The sequence below is a fragment of the Emys orbicularis genome, chromosome 22 (genome assembly GCF_028017835.1).
Source record: "Emys orbicularis isolate rEmyOrb1 chromosome 22, rEmyOrb1.hap1, whole genome shotgun sequence".
Classification (NCBI taxonomy): Eukaryota; Metazoa; Chordata; order Testudines; family Emydidae; genus Emys; species Emys orbicularis.
In genome coordinates, this window is record NC_088704.1 from 20,439,852 (window position 1) to 20,463,419 (window position 23,568).

At 43.6% G+C, this 23,568-nt stretch overlaps 1 protein-coding gene across 1 annotated transcript; it reads right to left on the minus strand.

The window, feature by feature from the left end:
• Window positions 1-6,346: 6,346 nt before the first annotated feature.
• On the minus strand, window positions 6,347-21,839 carry LRRC47 (leucine rich repeat containing 47). The gene is made up of 7 exons (XM_065421325.1): window positions 21,177-21,839; window positions 19,918-20,379; window positions 16,841-16,957; window positions 11,980-12,095; window positions 10,914-11,016; window positions 9,477-9,566; window positions 6,347-7,294 (listed from the first exon to the last, which is right to left on the minus strand). The coding sequence occupies exons 1-7, from the start codon at window positions 21,831-21,833 to the stop codon at window positions 7,052-7,054; spliced, it is 1,788 nt and encodes a 595-aa protein (XP_065277397.1). The 5' UTR covers window positions 21,834-21,839; the 3' UTR covers window positions 6,347-7,051.
• Between the last annotated feature and the right edge of the window lie 1,729 nt (window positions 21,840-23,568).

Here is a 23,568-nt window from a genome sequence, read left to right on the forward strand (position 1 = left end):
GCTCATACCTCTTCTAAACAATCCTGACAAGAATAATTCACCCCATCTGAGCACAGCCCCAGTTCTGATCCTGCAGGCAGGCCCCGCTGGTAGAGCTCATCTAAGATATGCATTGATGCTTTCCCAGCCACATGTGGGACTGTTGCCATGCACACACGTGCAGCCTGTCCTGACACAACCAAGCAAAAGGGAGAGATTGATGCAGTTATTTCAGGGATTTAGTACACGAGCATTAGCCAGAGTTATGCAGATTCTGTTCTCTTCCCACCTGCCAGCCCCCCCCCCCCTTCCTCACGGCTGATTGCAAACAAAATGGCAGTAGGCCTTTGTTCTCTTCATGTCATTTTTCATCAGCATATCCCTCTCTTCTTCCCCAGGAGGCAGGGTTCCCTCAGGTACATGCTGCCTTTCCTAACTTCTGCTTCGATCCCTCTCTTCTTCCCTCATTCCTCACTGGACCGCAGCCCAGGCAATGGAGCCTTTCGACAGGATGCTGAGACAACCCAGATCTGTGCTGGGGAAGGTCACACAAGGGAGAGGAAAAGCATTTGAGCAACCCTGTCAGCAGTAGGTTTGCAGCAGTATCTATTGCTCTGGATGGTCTGGCCCAGGATGCATCTGTGGGAGAGACAGGCCAGCCCCCAAATATAACCGTCAGAGAAGCCACATTCGATAGCACAAACTGCAAACTAAAGCAGCACAGAGTTTTTTATTTACCAAGGGGCCTGGGTTTTTGTTTTAAGTCACTGGTAAAGAATGAAAGCTGGTCAGCAGCCTTGGGGGCAGCAGATCAGGGCAGGAGCTCGGGAGACTCCAGGGTAACAAAAGGATGAGGCAAGGGAGGATTTTGGGTTTGATATTCATTGTACTCATTTCTCAACTTCCCCTGCTGCGACTACCCACAATTCCATGTGTTTCCCTGAAATAGCTTCTGCATCCCTAGGCCACTCTTATGTAGGGCTCAGAATCCTGATTACTGTGGGGCTCTCCGGGAGCTGTGGAGGGTAAAGGCTGTTTAATAGACATATTAAGCTCTCGGATCTCCAAGCAGCTCATTCACAGGACTGCTTATCAGAGGAGAGTGATTCATCCCACCTGGGCTGTCTGGCAATCACTTCAGGGAGGGTAAACACCTCTGGGGTAGGTCGAACCTGGCAGTGTTGCCTCTTCTCCTGTTTACAATGGTATTGCTTAACTTTTCATCTTGGCTGTTAAAATAACTTTTCACCAGCTATCTCATGAGCAAAATACATTCCTGACCTAATCACCATGAGATCATCTGAGCAGAATGAAAGAAGCAAGCACAATTAAACCTGTCAGCCAGCAGAAAGCATATACAAAAGCTGACATTTCTCCTCTGGGAATAGCTTTTACTAACCTGAATTAACGCTGGTTTCCTTGTTTGTCTTCAAATGTGGTGCTGCTAGATGGGAGCTGTCTCTTTCCAAACAGTCTGACGCAGTTACTGGGGCCCTGAGTCGGTGCTTGTCCAAAGCGCTATCCCGAAGGGGCAGGAACCTGGTGTCCTCTGAGCAAGGCAGCAGCAGTGTCAACTTCCCCACACTGTGCAGCTGACACCCATCAGTCAGGGGTACTTCTAGGTCTGAGCAGAGTTCAGCCTCCACATCAATCCTGTGCTCTCTCCAACAGACCACAAACAAGGATGCTCATTGGTGCTGGATGCAATGGTAGTTTTGTGATGTGATCACCTGTCCCTCCTGGAACTGGGCTCAGACCCACCCAATTGGTTTCACACACAGGCTACCATGTGGTGGTAACTTTGGTTGCTGTTGACCTGGCTGAGATTTGAACCAAGCAATCTAGAGAAAAAAAGTTATCAGTAGAGGAGTGATTGCATTTTAAAACATTGTATGAGAGCACACCAAATCTTTGGTGTTGGAGATCATTGTTAGGAGAATTGATGTGTGGCAAATTGAGCCAGTTTCTTATCTTACACCTACATAAACCCAGAGTAATTCCACTCCAGTATCTAGCTAAGGTATTTATGTGCTGACCCCTGCTGTATCTCATGCCTGACAGTAATGACGTGTAGAAGCAATTGTGAAATACAGTTATCACTTAGCACACACTGGTCTCACTGATGTAACTTGTGCCAGTTTCTGGCACGTTGCTAGGGGCTGAAGCAGTTTTGCAGAGGAGGGAATATCACAGGCCAAGGTTCTGATGCAACCTTAACACCTACCTCTTGGTACAGCATAATGAGTGAGCAGTTTGGCCAAACCGGACTCTGATACCCTCATCCCACTTCCCCCACAGCTTCTGAATGCTAAGGCTTGTAGTTCTTGTTTGTTTTAGAAGGACACTTGTCAACCTATTTCCAACCTATTTCCCTGGTCCAGAAACTTGCTGTAACCTTTTAGGAAACATGTCTCCTACATTTCAAACATCAATTTAAACAAAAAGAAAAAATAAGCAAAAATCCCATCTGTGCGCCAGTAAGCGAGTGTTGCTAATATCGATGGCTACTGTTGTGTGACAGGCCCATTCTTGGTAATGCCACACTGTCCTGCTGAAAGATCATCTTCAATCTTGATTTCCACATACAGCAAGACATTTCCATCTAGATGCATAGTTCTAGTGCACCAATCACTATGGTATGTTGGTCCCATTTCCTGAGCCCACTACTATATTATGTTATGTGTTTCACTGTGGATCATAGAATCATAGAATATCAGGGTTGGAAGGGACCTCAGGAGGTCATCTAGTCCAACCCCCTGCTCAAAGCAGGACCAATCCCTAAACAGATTTTTGCCCCAGATCCCTAAATGGCCCCCTCAAGGACTGAACTCACAACCCTGGGTTTAGCAGGCCAATGCTCAATCCACTGAGCTATCCCTCCCCCCTGGATACGCTGGGCCAGCGCCTCATCTGGTACAGATCAGAGTAACGTTACTGACCTGAACAAAACAATGCTGATTTATACCATACAGATCATTTTTTATCCCTCCCAAATCCTCCAGGTAGAGCTGAGGGGAATTATTTGTAATAAAATAACTGATAACTGAGGCTGCCTCGGCTTCTCTTTGTGAATTGTCTGCAAAGAAATGGTGAAATGTGGCACTTTTGGTATTTGAAATTGCTTGTAAACTCTTGGGATTGTACGTTATTGCACAGGTGCTAGTAGCTGTTTGCCAACTTTCACTGGGCTGGGGTAGTCACATGGTGTTGATTCTGTTCCCTGATTGGATAATTTATTTAACTAGCATCTTGGAGTGGAAAATTCACCAGTGGAAAATCTGCAGGCTGGTCCCTCTCACTGTTCAGCGCCTGGGTCTGGGGAGGAGCTCAGCATCCAGTGCACTGGGCTGGAGTATTTTTGCAGTGAGACTATAGCTGATTCCCAGCAAAGCTCCCACACCAGTGCACGATTGGGATGGTGGTGTCCTGCTCCGGTGTGGGGCTCCCCAGGGCAAAGCGGCTCTGGTTGACCTGCAGGAGCCAGTCCCAGATGTGCCGCATGCTGTCAGGGTCCAGCTGGGGGCTGGGCAGATCCGGCTCCCCTGCGACAGCCTTGCTCACCACTGCCTGGCCGGCAGGTGCAGGCAGTGCCCATGCTCTTCTTTCTGGCCAGGCTCCACTGGCTCAGCCCCCATGTGCCTGGGGCACCTCCCCCGGCCAGCCACCCCCACTCCCTGCTGAGCCCTGCAGGCGAGGCTCTGCCATAGGGCACCAGCCCAGCTGGCTCTGGGAGTCCCCGTTGCTCAGCAGGGACCTTCCTCCTCTGCTCCTGGGTCAGCCTGCCAGAACAGTCATGCTTTCACTTACCGGCTGCTCCCATGGCGGAGCCCATCCCAGCTGCAAGGGGATGGGGTGAGGGCCAGAGTTTATAGTGGGGGTGCTGAAAGCCAGCGAATTAAACTGTAACCCACATGTGTTCAAAAGCAATGTGAAAAAGCACAATTCCCGCTCACACCACAGCTTCGGGCTTCTGAACAATTGCAAAATGCTGCTAGGTTCATTCTGACAGCACCAGCAAACTTTTCACAGAGCAACCTGGGGTGCTGCAGCACCTGCCATGCCCCTAGGTCCCGTGCCCATGTGCTCTGCTCCTTCACTCAGCCGCCAGGCGTGAGGGAATATCTGCCATGGTCTTAAAAGAAACCACGCACACAGCTGCAGTTAGCCTAGGCTGTGAGAGGCCACAAGCGTCAGCCCTCAGGGCACAGAAAGCAAACAGCAGGAATCCTGGCTCACTTTACAAGTGACCTGCACAAGTTTATTTTCCAAGCAGTAACAGAGCCCTGCAGCAGTGCTTAATTTGTGCTGGGGTGTGCCCAGACTCCTCTAGGCTTGGCCATACATATTGCCGTCAGTTATGAAAGTAAAAACACTGTTTGAGCCCTGGCACCTCTTTCATTACCCATTAAGCACTGCCCTCCAGGGTCTGCAACCTCCCCTGGAGCAGGCATTGAGAGCAGCTGCCAGGCTCAGCCTGACTCGGATTGCAAGTGAGGGAGAGAGGAAAGGGGGGTAGTCAAACTTCACCCGCTCTGTGATTGGTACTTCGGTTTAGGAATGAAAAGGGCTTTGAGCAGCAGTAAAGTGCATGAACAATTTATGGAATTTTCCATTCCCTGGTTTAGAAGATGGTATTTTGTGAGGAAGGGGGTGGGTGGAACACCAAATTATCTTCTATAGGAAAACACTACATACCACATTCCCTATATTAAACTAGGCACTTGCCCAGTCAAAGCAACAGTTTCTGGAGGGTGGAGGTTAGAGCCCTACAGGGATACAAAATTTATATCTGCATCCAATCCACAATCTGCAAAAATGATCCATGGATTTGCAGGGCTTTAGCTATAAAATTTGGATCCACATCCATCTGTGATCCCCCAAAATGGTCTGCGGATATCCACAGTCTTGCAGGGCTCTAGTGGAGGTGCTTCTACAGTAAGGAAAAGGCACCAGAACTTGCCTGTATGCACATCTCTTCTCTCCACCCACAGCAATACCTGCAGCTGTGGAAGTGAGCATTTCTGAATTGCAGAAAGTGTTTCCTTAAGAACAGGGTATTTTATAGTAGGGCTTGAGTATGACAATAGCTCCTCACATACACAGAGAATACAGATAGACAGTATATCACTAGCCTTAATGGAGAGAAAGTGGTTTGAGTAGTGCAGCTGTTCTTGTGTTGGACTGTGATTGGAGTGAGTACTGAGGTCCCTGAACTACGTGTTCAAGAACTAGTAATGGAGAAAACTCTACTGAGAATAAGCAGAGTTTTGTAAAGTACCGCCCTAGCCTAGGAAATATTTAATAGTACAATGTAAGAGTTCCTTCATGCTCTAGCAGGAACACTCGAAGCTATTTCAGATGACGTAGACCAATTCTTTGCAAAGCCTCTAGTGTATTTTCATGGGGCGTATACACGTAAAGAAAAAACTAAGTGAACTGAAGGCAAGTTCAAACTGCTCTAAAAAACCCACAGAAACCCTTATTTAAGTAGAAGCTGGCTTACTGGAAGCATCTCCTCCACACAGCTGTTTACTACACAGCTGTACCTCTGGCAGGTTACATGACTTGAACACAACAATGCTAAAGACAACACTGACATTTGATTACAGGCACCCCTACTTTAGTTTTTCCATCTATTATGAAGATCTCAGCAAAATTCAATATGTTTTATAGAACAGTGAGTGGTTCAACTACGTAGACACAGCCTGTCTCCATGAGAAAAACAGTTTACATGTCATCCAACAGCCTGGAACCATTAGCATGTAGGCAGTTACTGAGTTAGTAGCTGGAATTAAGACCATCCCCCACACACAGACTGCAAGGAATTTGTTAGTTTCTCCATTAATGTTACCTGCCTGTTCAAAAAAGCTTTTCGTTATTTCACCCAGTGCATTCCATCAATACCGAGTGTGCTAATGAGACATTCCAGCTCGTGAGTCACCCTTCGGCAGCAGCTCTCTCTGGGCTGCCGGGTTAAGGGAGAGTTTGAGTGGTGCACAGCGCAAGGGGGAACACCGATGCTTTTGCAAACAATAGACCTCAACCACAGAAGTGTAGGATAAATTCTGAGCAAACTCAACAGGCAGCTAATGGAATGGTTATGGGAAGGTTCGACAGTGGCTGATACTTCAATGTGAATGGATTATAGCTTCAACATGCAGCATGATAAACACCTCCTGATGTGGCTTGCTGGTGCTTTGGTGAACAAGAGAAGCAGCATCATATCTATAGCAATATATTGGAGTAACTATCACATGAAAGTTTTATTGCTGAAATTAAAAAAAAAAAAAAAAAAAAAAAAAAGATTTGGCTGCAGTTAGATTGAAGAGTTTAAAAAAACCACAAGAGGTTACGGGGTTTGCAGTGATTCAGGTTTAGTCCCATATAAACATTACAAAATAAAGTTGCATCAGGAAAAAATAAGACTCAAGTGATGATAATCAGCATTAGCTTTAACTCTTCTCATCTTTTTATGGTATATTAGACAGCTGATGCAGTTTTTGCATAATGTCTTTAGTACCAGTAGATGGGATATATCCTTGTTGGTCAGTTTTTATGTTATCTGTTAATTTACTCATTAAGTCACAAATAGGTTTCCACATTAATTCACACAAACAAACCAAAAAACAGGCTTATAAAAAGACTGATTTTTGGGGAACGGGCAATTTCATAAACTGGTATTTTGCTTCAAAGCTTCTTAGAACAGGTCAATATTATTTCAACTTCCAAGGTCACCATATCTATATATTACAACTAGATGGGATAAGAATGATCCTGAGCACAAAATATGTGAAATACTTAGATCCCAAGTTTAGCATTTAAAAACCGATTCACATCTCTAACCAGTTATAACATTGGGACTTTATTACTGAGACAGGAAAGAATGTAGTGCTCCTTGCCATAGTAGGATCAAATCATCTGAGTTATGCATCCAAAAGGAGGGCACTTTACATGTTTTCGTAAAGACAGGGGTCTAAATAATTTAATTTTACCATATACAAACTCTATTTGTAAAATACGCAAAAAAATTCGAAATCAAAATCAAAGCATTTTACAAGAACCTTGATGGCTGTTAACGAATTATGGTTAAAAGAGATGAGACCAGAGTTAGGTCAGTTTTAGATGGATACAGTACTTTTAAGTTCCCATCCATGTCCACAACGCGAACCTGCTCCACCATTAATGGAGAATTCTCTTGCTCTGCATTTTGGCTGGGATTTGAATTCACTGGTTCAGAAGTCATGTCCGATTCACCATCAGACACGGATTCTTCCTCCTTATTCTCTAAAGTGAATTTGTTGAGTTCTGCCATTTTCTGATTAGGAAACAAAAAGGAATCAAAGATTTCAATGTACAGGGTGAACGCAATGGATGGGCTGTGAATTGCTTAAAGAGTTTCCAATAAGCAGGCCTGAGCTTTACATACTCCTGAGGGACTGATACCATAAATGGAAACCTTCAGTATTCATTTAAGCATTTTTTTTTTTTTTTTTTTTTTAAAGAAACTTACAGCTCTCTATATAGGTTAGTGAATTCTATCGGAAATCCTCCTGCTAGCCTTGTCCCCACATTCCACACAAGCAGGTTTACAAATCAGGCTTTGCATCCCAGCCCTTTGATTCTAAATGAAAAGAACCTGCTCCAGTGTCACTATTAAGGACTCTGCTTTCAACATATTTTAAGTTGTCCTCATTCCTGCCCTACATCAACTACACACGTGTCGTTGAACTTGGACTTCAGAACATGGTAATGATCGTTAATTAATGAAGTGTAGGAGGAGTGGAACCAGGAGGGTAAAGCATACATGAGTTTGTCTTTCCAGTGCAGGAGGAAAGCATCCATCAGACACCCTGGACTGGGGGACCTTCACATGAACAAAACTGATGACACTTTGTTGTGATGTGTTGCAAAGAGGTTTAAGTGTGGAATCCCCCAGTCTTGAAAAATGAGGCAGACTATATCTGGCCCGAGAGACCATTTCTGATGACTGGTGAAAGATCTGCTCAATCTGCCAGACTATTCTGGAGACCTGGATAGTGGGAGGCTTTGAAGTGAATTGGAAGATAGATCTTGTCAGCCTAACTTCACATTTTTTTGGATGAGCTTACAAGTTTGGCTGATAAAGGTAATGTGTTGATGTAATATAATTAGACTTCTGTAAGGCGTCTGACTTGGTACCGCATGACATTTTAATTAAAAAATTAGAATGATATAAAATTACCATGGCACACATTAAATGGATTAAAAACAAGTCTCAAAATGTAACTGTAAATGGGGAATAGTCATCGAGCAGGTCTGTTTCCAGGAGGGTTTTGCAGCGATCAATTCTTGGCCTTAAGCTATTTAACATTTTTATCAATGACCTGGAAGAAACTGTAAAATCATCACTGATAACATTTGCAGAGGACACAAAATTTGGGGGAGTGGTAAACAATGAAGAGGACAGGTCACTGATTCAAAGTGATCTGGATTGCTTGGTAAACGGGGCACAAGCAAGCATGATGCGTTTTGACAGAGCTAACTGTAAATGTATTCATCTAGAAAATCAACGTAGGCCAAACTTGTAGAATGCAAAACTGTATTCTGGGAAGCAGTGACTCTGAAAAAGATTTGGGGGTCACAGTGGATAATCAACTGAACATGAGCTCCCAGTCTAACTCTGTGGCCAAAAGAGCTAATGCGATCCTGCGATGTATAAAGAAGGGAATCTTGAGTAGGAGTAAAGAGATGATTTTACCTCTCTACTTGGCAGTGGTGCGACCACTACAGGAATACTGTGTCCAGTTCTAGTGAGGGTTCAGAGAAGGGCCACAAGAACGATTAAAGGATCAGAAAACATGCCTTCTAGTGACAGACTCAAAGAGCTCAATCTATTTAGCTTAACAAAGAGATGGTTAAGGGGTGAGCTAATTACAGTCTAAGTACCTAAATGGGAACAAATATTTAATAATGGGCTCTTCAACCCAGCAGAAAAAGGTGTAATATGAGCCAATGGTGGGAAATTGAAGCTAGACACATTCAGACTGGAAATAAGGTGTACATTTTTTACAGTGAGTAATTAACCACTGGAACAGCTTGCCACGGGTTGTGGTAGATTCTCCATCACTGACACTTTAAAAATCAAGATTGGATGTTTTTCTAAAAAGCTCTGCTGTATGGATTATTTTGGAGGAGGTTCTCTGGCCTGTGGAGGTCAGACTAGATGATCACAATGGCTCCTTCTAGCCTTGGAGCCTATGAATCTATATAGAGGTGTGCATGTCCAATAGGCAGTAATGCATCTGAAGTCCATTGACACTTCCTGATTAAGAAGTGGCATAGTCACATGCAATAAAGTTACCAATAGTAAATGTTCATAGTAACATGCAATAAAGACAAAATTATAAACAATAAAGGGAGAAATTAAGCTCCATGTACCTCTCTGTTCCAACTTGGTTCTCTTATTCAGGGGCACACACAAAGAACAACCTACAGAGTCAGCTTACTGGAATACTTACTAGAATAAGGGTGTCCATGACATCTTTGCATATCTGAAGGCTGGTGCCGCTTGTCACTTCCAGAAATAGCTCAGAAGTGGTTTTTCTAATCTGAAAAGCATTCCAGATGGACTCAGAAAAGGGAAGGCTGAATTGTAATACAATGAAATAGAAACTAGTGCACACAGCTCCATAATCACATTGGTGCATTTGTTTTTCAAAGAATATTTCAGCTTTATTTGAAAAACATCCAAGTGCACAAGTAACTACACGTGAATCTTGCTAACTTCATGAAGGAAGAACTGTATGTCTGCACCTATCTGGGCAGCTCAATAACCAGCTGGCTCAGGCCAAAACATCGTACCTTTGGAACGGCTTACTACAGAGCATGGTTTCTCAGCCTGTGGGTTGCCATCCAAAGATCGGGTGGCCAGGATTCGTCAAAGGCTGTGCCTGCACTATGAGCTAAGGGCATGATGCCCTTGTTTGCGAACACATACTCATGCTAGCTGTATCAACAGCAGTCCACCCACTACAGCCATGCTGAGTACATACCTACTGGTTTCAGGGGAGTACATACTCAGCATGGCTTAGCTGTGCCTCTGCTGCCATTACCTGTACTATGATGGCTACACTGTTATTTATACTCCCGCTAGTTCGATGACAGGTAGTACAAGTATCTGTACACGATCAAGGGAAATCACATCCCTAGCTCATGGTGTAGATGTAGCCAAACAGTCGAGTGGGAGGCCTGGTCAGGTCCTGCCCTTGGGGAGATGGGAGGCCCTGGGATGGGGCAGGCTCCCACACTCATCCCACAGCAGTGACCCCTACAGGACTGGCTGGGCTCGTATGTACTATTGCTGCGTGAGGTCACAGCACCACTCCTCCATCATGACGACAGGCTGCCGGCCGGGCCAAATGTGAGTGGGTAACCCTACGACCCCAGAGGTTACAACACCCAGAGTGGGGAGCCAAGCCCAGCCAGCCCCACAGGACAGGAGCCACTGCTATGATATGCACAGTGTTCTTTTTTAGTAATTATTACAGCAGCATGCATTATATAATCTAGATAAAAATACTTAGTATGCCAGATTTTTTTCTCGCTCCAGTAAAGCTATTCACTGGGTTGCTACAGGCCATCAAGGTTAAGCAGCACTGCTAAATAGCTTAACATAATTTTGACATTCAGCATTAAAAATGCATAGGTTGACTTTAAATTCATTTTTTAAAATCTAGTGCTTTTAGTATATAAACTTTAGACCTTAAAGTTCAGATTCTAAACTCGGTCATGAATTTCAATGGAGACTTGAACATATGGTAATATCAGGAGTATTTATTCCACAACACCTCTGAGTATCTCCTGACAAGGAGAGGATTGGAGTGATTTAGTTTTGAAGCCTGGCCCATTTCCACTATCATTGAGACTCAGATATAAGTGGATTGAAACTTTTGTACCTTTGTTCTCTCACTGTTAGTGATTGGTGGGAAAGAAATCACAACACCCTCAGCATCTACTAGACAAGGATAGTTCTCTTTCCCATCCAGTAATTGAAGGTACCTGTCAAGGAAAAAAAAAGTGAAGATAATGGAAAGAGAACAATCAGGCAACAATAAATAAGACAGTTAGAAGAGTGGGAAAATGGAGGTTGTGTGTTTCTGATCCAACACACAGAAAAACATAACTACAGCATCATGACAAACAACTGCACGGCCTGCACTGAAGGTGAGTAATGCAGTAATATCATGAAGCACTTTAAAGTTAAAGTAATATTCCAATTGCCAAAGTGAGCACACATGTTCTTAATGCTTTTATTGTGCCCAGTGCTCAAAATATAGCAACATTTTAGAGCTTGTTTTACTGACACTACGAGTTCATATGCTTAAATTTAAGTCTCTCTACCTTTCTCCACCACTTACAGAAATATGCAATCCCCACTGTGTTTACCTGGTCAGTTTCCCCCAAACATGCACCATGATGGACATGTGAGATGATCCCAATAGGAACGGGATGGGAAGGGTGATGTGTCGCTTTCCTTCAAATTAGATGTATAGTCACTTAAAGGTTTCAGCTCCTTACAAGCTGTTCCATTGACAGAATTTTGGACATTTCATATAAGTAAACTTATTGTGCTTACATTTATATGTAGCTCCCCTCCACTTTCCCGCCTCTCAAACATCCACTGTCTTTAGGCACAGTTTATATTGTAGTAATGGTGACAACTTCCAAATTAACTCTTGGTATAATAGGAGGCACAACAACATGTCAAAACAACCACATTTTACTCAGTATTGTTATTTGTAAATCCCCCCTGCCCCCCAACCCTTTTTTCCCCTCTAGATTTTCAGGAGCTCATGTTGAGTGCATATGCACCATTACCATTACATGTTGCCTTTCATAACTAAGCACAGAGGGCAAATCTGATGTTCTTTGCAGTTACAATACTGTTGCTTTTCACGTGATCTTAAATTGGCCAAAATGTGTCTGATCAATTTGAAAAAAGATGTGCATTAATACACTGACTTGTGCAGTCCAGAAACATTTTGACGCTTCTTCTGTTTTCTTTGTTCCTCAGCCTCTAACTGCAACTGACGGACAAGATCCTTTGCCTTGATCTCCTTCCGACCCAGTGGCATTACCTGTATCAGAGAGAAAGCAAATACTTAAAAGCTAAGAGTCATTCATTGACGTCAGGACTATCTGAGCTAGTTCATAAGAGCTAAAGGGATAAAAAATGGGGAGATTATAATATTTAACTGAAAGTTCCTCATAACTAATTCTTCTATTTCAATATACTGCTTGGAACATAGACAAGGGGGTATTTTATGAAACATGGGTGACATTTCATTCTTTAAAAACATCCTAGATACTCAGGCATGTTTAATCTCCCTGCCAGGACTCTTGTTTGTGTTACCACACCAAAGGGACATTCCTATTAATTATGCTATGTTCTTGAGTTTTGAACATCATGTTTATTTTTGAGTTGAGTGAATAGGAGACATTCAAGAATAAAGAGCTTGACCTGAGATACATATCTTAGAACCATAGTTCGCCCAAGGACTTTCCAGTGCTTTGGACTATTTTAGAAGAAAAAACTGAATAGTTTTAGTATTAACTCTTATGCCCTACAGGCCTAATTTGTGATGTATATATCTCAGATTTTACTTTACTATATAGAGCTGTAGAGTTTAATCGAGTCTGCAGAGTTTAGAAAACTCCCCCACCCCAATTAGTGCTGCTGAAGTCTCTTCTAGTTGCCCTAGGTTTTATCAAGGGTGGCTGCTGTTACATGCTCAAGCAGTGATTATGGTCCCTCACTATTTGATCCGCTCTGCAATCCGCCTTCTCATTGGTGCTGCAAACAGACTGGAGCAAAGCAAGACTCAGAGGGAGCAGCAGGATGGAAAACGGGTAGAAAAATCATTTTAAAAAAGCAAACTTTTTATTTAACTTTACATGTTGCTAGTTCTTTGCCTTCTTTAGTCTTTGTTTTGTACTTCTCTTTAGTTTATTAATTGCTTGTAGAACTTCAGATTTTACATAGAGATTTCTTTCCAAGAACCATCACACTTCAAATGTTTATCTGTGTGGAAAAACGAGTCCAGAGCCTACTCACATCCTTCATACGAGAACACCCACAAACTCAAACACAAAATGGCTACGCAAATAGCCCATGCTATATTTACAACCAACACCTTCTGATAGATTGTACTTCCACAAGTCAAGAAAGCTGAAATGCTTCAAACAGGCTATAGTCCTAAATCATGGTTCAGTTTGAAGTCAATGGGACTTGCATTCCCATGTCACTCTGGTGATTTTGAAAACTCCACCCAGAGGTACTTATACAGGGGCTTTGGAGCCTAACTTTAGGCTCCTATATTTTAGCCTGTACATATAAAGGCCACAATCATTTTGTTATCATATTGAAAATCGAAACTTCTTGTGGTTAACACCGAAGCAAGCCGTTTAAAATGACAAAGATGATTATTCTACTCAGAGAAAAATATTTAATAACAATACAATTTTAGCCCCAGATGCTGCAAACACTTGATTTTAAGCACACTGAAATCAATGGGACTATTAGTGAGTGAAGTTATGTACCCACTTAAGTGTTTGCAGGATCAAGACCTTAGTTCTCAATGTTTTATTTTGCCTATAGCAGTTACATAAAACTGAAATAAAATACCCTAACAATAGTGCAATTAAAACAGAACCATCCTCATTTATAATCCAGCACAAATTTTCTTCATCTAAAGTTGCAATGGACAAAATCTAAAATTCATTTTACAAAGCCTCAATGTGATTTAAAACAGTTATTTGTATTGGTTTTAGATCAAGTAATTTAAATTATGACAATGATTTATATGCCTTTATTTTAATCACTCCATGCTGGAAATACTCCTGCACAGCTGAGAGGAGACGGTACGGAGGGGAGCTGTGTCCAACTGGGGAACACACACTATGGTTTATTTCCAATAAGCAAATAACCCCTGCTTCACCACTTTGCCTCCTCCCACCACCTTAAAAAAAAAAAAAAAAAAGGTTAGTCAATTGCTCTCCTGTTGTATTAATGGAATGAGAAAAACACGTTTTTAGGTGCATCTCATAGGCTATTCCCATAGTTTGGTCATCAATTAATGATAACGGGCAGAAAAAATATAGCACTGGCTCATACTATGAAGAACTACCCCACAATTTGGATTCTGGTCCCTTTAGAACCAGGATGTTGTGGACAATTAAATTTGAAGATCCAACAAAAGCTTTCACTTGTGACCCAAGGAAATAATTGGACCAAAGTCTCCAGAAGTGAAAGAAGTGTTCATTAGCCTGCTGTATTCTGTGACTATTCACACAAAATAACTTGTATTAAACATGTTTGCCCAATTGGCAAGCAGAGTCAGGCAGTTAGATGTCCACATTCTAGTATTTGCACCTGCAATTAAGGCCACAAGAGAGGCAATGAAGTTCAGGATTTATTTGTGATCTCTTGGCCAAAGTCCACACTTGCAACATTTTTTCTAATTTCAATTATATATGAGAGACTGGTTCCTGGATTCTACTGCTGGCTGGTATTGTTTGCTATGAGTTAAATATATTCTGTGGAGTGGGTTCTCAGAAAGCCTTGTTTGATCAGGGATTACTTTGTGGTCTGCATGGTTTAAATCAGAGATGCTTTGCCATCTTGACTATTAAAAGTAAACAAAGAACCAAAGATTAGCAACATTTCATCAGGAAGTACAGTTAAAAGTGTTTTTGCCTTGGGCAACAGGTAGGTAAGTTTACTAGAGCCTGTCAGTTCCTTTGTAGCAAGAGACAAGTACTGGACTTGTTCCAAATAATTTCTAGCTTCAAATGGCCTCAGTCCATAAGAGGGCAACTGTTGGAGGCCTGAACCTCATCTGTATATGATTAAACACTTTAGACAAAATGCATTACTAACATTTGCCTGCACTCCTATGGAAATGAACAGAAATGCCTTGATGATTGCATTATTAGCGATGGAAAGAAGGCAGTCTGCATCTAAGAGTTCTAGCCAGCCAAAGTGAGGTCATGGACCATATTTCAGGACTCTATAGCTCCCGAACCTTAACACCCCCCCTCCCCCCGACCTGGTTTGCAATCAAAGCATCTAGAATTAAACAAGCTTTAGTGCCGTTGAAAATTTCTTCTGGCTCCCCCTGTGCAGATGTGATGATTTAAGAGACCTGCTCTTCTCTTCATGACAACACATTGCCTACTATCAATAACACGCGATGCACAAACACTGACAGAATTATATGTGTTCAAAGAGTGCAGCTATTTCTGATAGAATATCCAAGTGTAATACTGAGTTATGTTTTACATAAGCTTCTTTCCAGTGTTTACCCGAGTTTCCTGTCAGGAGGCTAGCTTACCCATGATTAGTAAGAAGGAACCAAGAACTGAGAGAGAGAGAGAATCTAGTTTTTAGTACTGCAAATGAACCTGAACACTAGAGTGCGCATCTCTGTTGGAACACAAATGGATGTGGAGCAGATTGACTTCTACTCTAAGCAGGCAGTGTTCCTGTTTGAAATGGCTCATTACAGAGGAGTTACTGCAGGAGCACCCAGAGCTTAGTTTTACATCCAAACCCTGGTGAGAACCTGCAGATTCACTAACTGGACACTATAGCACCTTGGAGAAGAAACATTACTTTTAGCCCATGTAAATTCTGAGAGAGCTTTTCAAGTGTAAGACCTCGAACATAGAAGGGTTTTCTGCTACTTGTTATTGTAGAAAAATCAATTTTGCCAGACATATTCAGTCCTGAACCTCAATTTCTTTCTAACATGAAGTATTACCCTCTGTGGTAAAAGCTGCCTTTGAAATGACTGGCACAACATCTAATTAATTTGAAAGCAACAAGCACATTAACCATCACAAAGACTGGCACAACCATCTTGCTATCATCACACACTGAATGAGGATAACTACGGTATCACAGCAGAAGCCATACTTGGGCAATCCCTGGAAATGAAGTACATGGCCCTGCTGATTAGACTGTGTGCAGAGAGAAGAAATGAACAATGCTGAGCTGCTCTCAAAATCCACACTATTCAGACTTCCCTGTTTAATCAGATCAACAATGAAGTTAATGAGTTCACTGACTTCCTCTTACAATGGCAATTCACAAAGGGGTTTCCTGAGCAGCATGTTAAAGTAACATTTTGTAGCATGGGTTTAAGTCTCGTATCGAGTTTAGCTTAAGAGCACGGTATACTAATGAGTTGTAAATGATTACATTATCTGGGGGTGTGGCAACAGAAACTGCCAGAGAGAAAGAATTGGTGAACAGAGCCTGAATTTGGTTCAGCTGATTACCTTATAGACTGCTGCCGATCACTCCTGGTACATTCACGTGAATGAACACCTGCTATGCTGCACAACACTCCAGGTATATCCTAACATTTTATGGACTTCCACTGAACATTAACTTGGCAACAGCTCAACACGGATGAGAGGACCAGCAGTGAAACTGTTAACAGGGAAACACCAAGACCTCTGTCACCCTAAGCAAAGGTGCGTAACATGCAAGATCAAAATGCTCTTTATGGAGAAACACATGTTGGACTGCTTTACCTGTTTGAATGTTTAAGGTATTCAACTAGTGCTAGGGGTTCTATGACTACTAGTAAATCAGATAATTTGATAAACGTGCACCATCTGAAGGATATTTGAATAGTGAGGAGTTTTCTGAGCCTGATTTAGATAGGGATTGGTACAATGTTGGCACACTTTCTGAACTTAACCTCCTGGTTCCAGTTAAATTTTCTCATTTCTTTAGCGTGCAAAATTGCATCTTCCCATTTCCGTATCACTCCAAAGTTTGATAAAGCAACAGGAAAAAGGTTATTTATCCTACCTTTAATTCGTTAGGTGGCTGAGCATCATACAGCAGGGGCCCTTTGATCAGCTGCAGGTCATGTGTGGCAATGGTTGCTGCTGTTCGTTTCTCACAGATGTCATCATGAAGTTTGATCTAACAAAATGTGCAGGACACAGAAATATGAAGTTACCAGCCAATGTCCTTCAGCATTCCTGTACCATTCCCAACTTCAACCTTACTCTAAGTTGTCTTATTAAACTAGTCCCGTAGTATCCAAACATTTCCCCCCCCTCCATCAACTTAGTCTTTTTCCATTTGACAAGCCTTTGCTTCCCCCTCTGTTGGATGGGGCTGAAAGCAATCGTTCTCTTTACTTGTTTACAAAACAGAGTAATTCACCATTGTCCACATGGCACTGGAAAGAATGCTTCTTAATTTCCTGATAATTACGCTCTGTAGCATTCCATTTAAATGGATAGATGTCGGTAAACTATTTCAACTGACAAACTGAAATCGACAGGGGGGAAAAAAAAAAAACTGATTAGTAACAGTCAGCGGGAGCACAGCCTCCCTGCCTTGCACCTACAAGGACTGGGTGTCACCAGCCCTGTGGCAGTGCAGGGAGCCCTCTGCAGCCCCTGCTCTCACTAACTGGGAGTGCTGGGGGTCCCTGTTCTGCCATACCAGGACAACAGCATTCCTCACCCCTTTGGCCTGCAGGGATCCAAAGTCACCAGCCCAGAGAGCCCTCTGCAGCTCTGCTGTCACAGCCCCACCCACTCACCAGCCAGGAATGTGGAAGCCATCCCTGTGCAGGAACGGTTTAGCAGCAACCTGGGGCAAGGGGCTCTGCCAGGACCACAGTCTTCCCTGCACCCTGGGTCCCGTCAGCCATGCAGGGAGTCTCCTGTATTCTCCTACTGTCAGTGCTGCCCTAACCCCAAACCTAACCCCTGCTTAATTTCCAGCAACTGTAAAAATTAAGGATATATCGATCCCACAAAAAAGCCTGATAGCAGCAAGTCTCAAAGTCCATGTCAATGACTTGGGCTCATGCGATAGGACTATAAATAGCAGTGTAGACATTCCCGTTTGACTGGAGCCTGGGCTTTGAAACCTGGCGAGGGGGGTGTATCTCAGAGACAGGGCTCCAGCCCGAGGAAGAACATTTACACTGCTATTTTTATCCCCATATGCGAGCCTGGGTGAACTCAGACATGCTGTCATGGGTGGGATTTTTTCCACTTTTTTTTTTTTTTACCCTAAAAAATTTGTTGAAATTAGAGGAAAAAATCAATTTCTGCCAAGCCTAATTATAATGCAGAGACAGAAGAGAGGAGTTCAGATTGTTTTGCTTGTTCCATAAAAATGGAGACAAAAGATAATAATTAGGGAGCAGATAAAATGCTTCTATTTAGATATTTAATATATCAATTACAAGAGGAAACTTCCCTCCAGTTTACAACTCTATGGTAGGTCAAATTTTGCCCCGCACTACTTGTTTTTCTTCCAAAATAATCTTCCCCATCCTCCACTCTCTCCTCCCCACCCCTAAATCCCATACTTATTAACTATACAAGTAAGGAGACTGAGTATTTGAAGATGCTTATTACCACATATGGCAAAACTAGCAAACCCATGAAAAGAAACTGATCCAATCTCAACAAGGTGTTTTGGGGAAAACACTCCATTGCAGCCTGCAACTTTAAATGCAATTGTTATGCATAATATTTTGAAAGATTGTGCATTTGTAAGCATCAATTACTGTATGGGACCAAAGTTGGGCACTTACTTGAATGAACAAAAAGCACTTTGGGTGATCTATCCCTCTAATACATCATTTTCCATTAGGAAATGTGTAGCAGAGCACAAGTCGACCAAGGTAGAAAAACTATAGATGCACAAGGACCTGTACATTTGAGAAAAGCTAGCATCTGCCATCTAGTGGACAAGGTGACTAATGTACTAGTTAGGACATTTTTTCAAACATACCTCCTTCAAGTCTGAAAACTAGAGTACAAACATGTGCTATTAGTATGGCTTAATATAGTTTTAAAGCCACAAATGGTGTTTAAAACTAGACTGGACAAAGCATTGAAGAACAGATGTAGGAAACTACCAGTCCAGCACCAGAGAAAAAACACACTGTGATCGAAATCAGTGATACTCAGACTGAGGCTCGTAAGCTGTAAGTGGCTCTTTAGTGTCTCCTGCGGTTATTTGCAGCACATATTAAAACACTGTGAGATTTAATTATTAACCAGTCTAACTTCTTAACCAATCAGGATGCTTGTATTATGTTATTAACCAACTGTAGTTGATAAAATAATAATATAATCTATATATTATATAGATATTCTCACAGCAATATATAAACTAAATATTTCCTGTCATACTGTTGAAATATGACTATATAGTACTATAGTGAATGAAACAATGAATTCACACTACTGTGGCTCTTTTGGGTAACGTTGATCCCTAATTTGGCTCCTGAACAACTGAGGTCTGAGTATCACTGATTGAAACAGTCTTTGCTGTCTCTGATTTTAACATGGATTCACATTTATCCTTCGTTCCCAGTACATAATGTATATGGCAAAGCTACAAGGAGCTTTTAAACTGGTAGCAGAAATCGGCGTGCTTATGTGGCACCTTCCACAATAGTATCTGAGCTCCTAACACCTATTTCATAAAGAAAGCTTTGAGTGATCTACTGCAAATTTCAGTTTAGTACAAATTGGGGCAAACATCTGAAACTAAAGCAAATTGCACATAAAGGAATAGATGCAATTTGTTATGTACTGTTATACTGCAGTCAATCTAAGAGTCCCCCAGAATTTAAAAACATCAATGTTCATCATAACAACTGATCAGTTACTTCCTTGGTTGGGAAAAGCTCCCTCTCTAAAAAACTAAACTCATGTACTTACAGAGAAGCAGTCCTCGAGGTTTATGCTTGTGTGCAATAGCTTCTTTAGTCACTCTATTTTCTCTTTAATGGAGTCTATACCAAGGAACAGACTGTTCTCAATTCTGTTCATTTGGAATGGGAGTAAAATGATCACACTGAAAACGGATTCACAAAAGTTCTAACCTAATCCTTCAATAATTACCTGTGCAGAAAGAAATCTCTTCAAGGCATTTCCTTGCTTCAAATTCATTCCCTTCACCACACAGCAAACAATGTATGGCCGAACTTCTTTGATATTTGGACTAACTTTAACTACCATCGGAGCTGGATTTTCTGCAATGTGCAGAATCTTGATCATCAGTTTATTCACCTCTTCCAGCTTGTCCTGTTCCCCATCTCCGCTATCCTTTTTCTGGTGTTTATCCCTCTTTTTTCTCTTACTCTCTTCTTTATCAAAGTTGTCTGGTTTCCCCTTTCCTTTGCCGCCTCCTCGGCCTCCAACCCGCAAGTACTCCAGAATAGATTTTGTCTGGCAGCTATTGACCATTTTCTCCAGCCGCTTGTCTTTCAGTTTGTTCCCTTTGAAGTTGACCTCCTTTAATTTAGGGCAGTCAGCAAGCTCAGCGGGGATTTCTGATAACTCATTATTGGAAACATCCAGGATCTGAGGGAGGAAAAGCATTTACAAAGTTAGACTGGCTGCTTCGAAACGGCTTGGGCCTAGCTCTGCCTTGGCACGCTGTTTGCTCAGAAGGCAGCTAGATGCCACATGGTAAGGCATGGCATAAAATGTCTACATTTTATGTAGACATCTCCCCCCACAAAAAATATCATTTGTTTTACCTAACCCTAGAGCCAAGATACGTCATTCTATCAATGCACCATTACATAGTTCATGAATTCTGCCAGTTCCTCTATAGAACACCCACCACTTTTAGAACTTGTAATTTAGCAGACTCCAATGCATCAACCTTTTCTCATAAAGGTCTAATCGTCACCCAGGTTGACAACTCTCACAAGTCATGCAACATTTGTGACTTTCTTAAAGCCCCAGTATCCAGGATCAATGAAGCGAGAAGCTCTGCTTCCATTAAAAAAGTGTCTAGCCCTCTTGGTTGCGGAGAAAAGCTTGATAACCTGAACCAAATGCAATCTAAAGGCTCAGAAACTAGAAAGCAAATAAAATGAAGCCCAAATGTGGCGTTAGTTAAAATCACAGGGTTTTTTTAAGTGCCTAACTTGTGATATTTTTACACGGGGGTTGGCAAAATGGTCTCTCTCCCTTCCCACAGGGCTGCAGCATCACCCCATTCCAACCTACAGGAAGCCACCTGCAATCTCCTGTGGGGTCCCAGCCCCTCAACCCCTTCTCCACCCACCATATGAGGGGCCCAACCTCACCTCCCCCAGGGGTAGCCAGTCTCTTTGCCCAGCCCCTTCTCCTCACCCTCTCCCCCTGACCTTGAGGGCCGGCAGGTTGGCGATGGCAGAGCCCAGCTCCTGTAGCCCGTTGTCGGCTGCCTCCAGCTGGCTGAGCAGTGGGAGGAGGCCGGAGGCGCCTGGGGGCAGGAGGCCGCCGGGCAGGGCACTCAGGCAGTTCCCGGAGAGCAGCAGGGTTTGGAGCTGGGGGGCGGCCCGGGCCAAGCCCGGCCCCAGCTCCCGGAGCCGGTTCCCGGTGAGGTTCAAGCTCCGCAACTGGGGGAAGACGGGGGGCCCCCCAGGAGCGCAGGGCCCGGCCGGGTCCAGGGCTCCCCCCAGCGCCGCGGGCAGCGTCTCCAGCCCGTTCCCGGACAGGTCCAGCACCCGCAGGGCCGGCAAGGGGCCTCCGAGCCCCGGGCCCTCCGGAGCGCCCAGCCCCGCCGGGCCCAGCCCGTTCCCGCGCAGCACCAGGGTGTGCAGGGCCGGCAGCGCCGCCGCCAGCCCCGGGCCCAGCTCCCGCAGCGCCCCGCAGCCGCTCAGCTCCAGCGCCTGCAGCAGCGGCAGGGCCAGGAGCCGCGGGGGCAGGCGGCCACCCCCCGCCCGGATACGGGCCTCCACCGCCGCGCCGGGGAGAACCAGCTCCCGGCGCCGCTCCCGCTCCGCGGCCTCCAGCTCCGGCCAAGAGGCCGGGTCCGCCATGCTGCCTGCCGCCCCCGCACTTCCGGGTCACGGCACTGCTTCCGGGGGCGGTGCTGGCCTGGGGTCGGTCGCCTGACCATAGAGAGCGGCGCGAAAGGCAGGCTAGAGTGTCCCATCATCGCTTGTACAGAGCCACGCCCGGCACTGCCATAGAGTGAGGGGCCGCCAGAGAGGCCAGAGGGTCGCGTTCCCATTTCCGAGGGAGGAGAGTGGGTGTGGCTGCCATGGAGAGCAGCACAAAGGGAGGCTAGAGTGTCCCACTAGCCTCCCCCTTATTGCCAACCTGCCTGGAGTCACCTTGCAGGGTGGGGGTCTCAGCCCAGCTCTGGGACAGCTGGTGCCTGTGCCCGCAACTGCGGGTGTGTCCACACTACAGCCACAGCAGCTGTGCCATTGTAGCCCTGGGATCGCCAATTCTGGGGGGATGAATTCCTGGACGTTTCATCACATTTAATTAAAGATTAATCTTTAATTCCTGGAGACTCCAGGAGAATCCTGGCGGGTTGGCAACCCTATGTAGTAGCACCATAGCGCAGACCCTACATCCACGGTTTTCCATTGATGTAGGTAACTCACAGCAGCTAACCCACCTCTCCCAGAGGCAGTACAGGCAGCAGCTAGGTCAGCTGGGGGTTAGGTTGATCTACCTACGTCATGCAGGGCACCGAATTGTTCACAGCCCTGAGCGGTGTAGCTAGGTCAATCTAATTTTTAAGTGTAGACCTGGCCTAAATGTGTGTGCAAAGCCGAGGGCAGATTTTAGCTTGTGGCTGATGCCTGGCTGCACCATTTTCTCACAAGGTGCCAGTGCCTATAAGGGCCCATTTTTTCACCTCAAAGGATGGGAAGTACCTTCTTTCACTGACATAAATGGGACTAACTGTACATGAAATGAGTGTGGCTAAAGGACATTGAAAGGAGAGGGAGGGCTCACTATCTCAGCCTAGGCAGGGGGATTCAGGGGGGAATCATTCTCCTTTTCCCCACCTCTATTCTCCCAAAACTATAGCAAAAAACAAAAAACAAAAGTTATGGTAAAAGACCATTAAGGTGCAAAGTCAATCACTCAAAAGTTAGGAAATGACAGAAATGCCTAAGCAGCCTTAATTCATCTCCCTTCTGCATATGGATTATGATACAGTCTTTACATAAGCACATACAATTTTTTTTTCAAAGGAATTTGTCCCTTTAATACCACACACATTTGACCTTAATTATACAACATGTAACCTTTAAATGTGAAATAAAATGTGTTAAAAATAAAATAGGAACTGTTTAATATCCCAAATAATTTAGAAAATGGTTTTTGGACTTTGTGGACTTCCTGAAAATATGTGTATTTGGATGTCCGATGATATATTTAAAAGATGACCATTTAATTCCTTTGTTATTATTATCAAGAGACAATCATTAATTAACCTCATTTACAAGAATCCCCTATGAAGGGACATTTTCAAACAGTGAAAATGTAATAATTATAACCTAGAGCTATGCAAACTTCTTAAGAGACACAATATAAAAGCCAAACACTTCAAAAAGCCAAACCAAGTAGGATAATTAAATATACTCTATTCTGGTATCCTAAAGAATCAGTTCACATTCTCCTGTCATTCTGAAAGAAACTTCAAAAAATATACACTATGGTACAGAAACACAGATACCAGCAAAATCAGATGCTATGTGTGTCTTCAGAGTATGTCTCTAACTTCTAGCTAAAACACTAGGAGTGAATCTA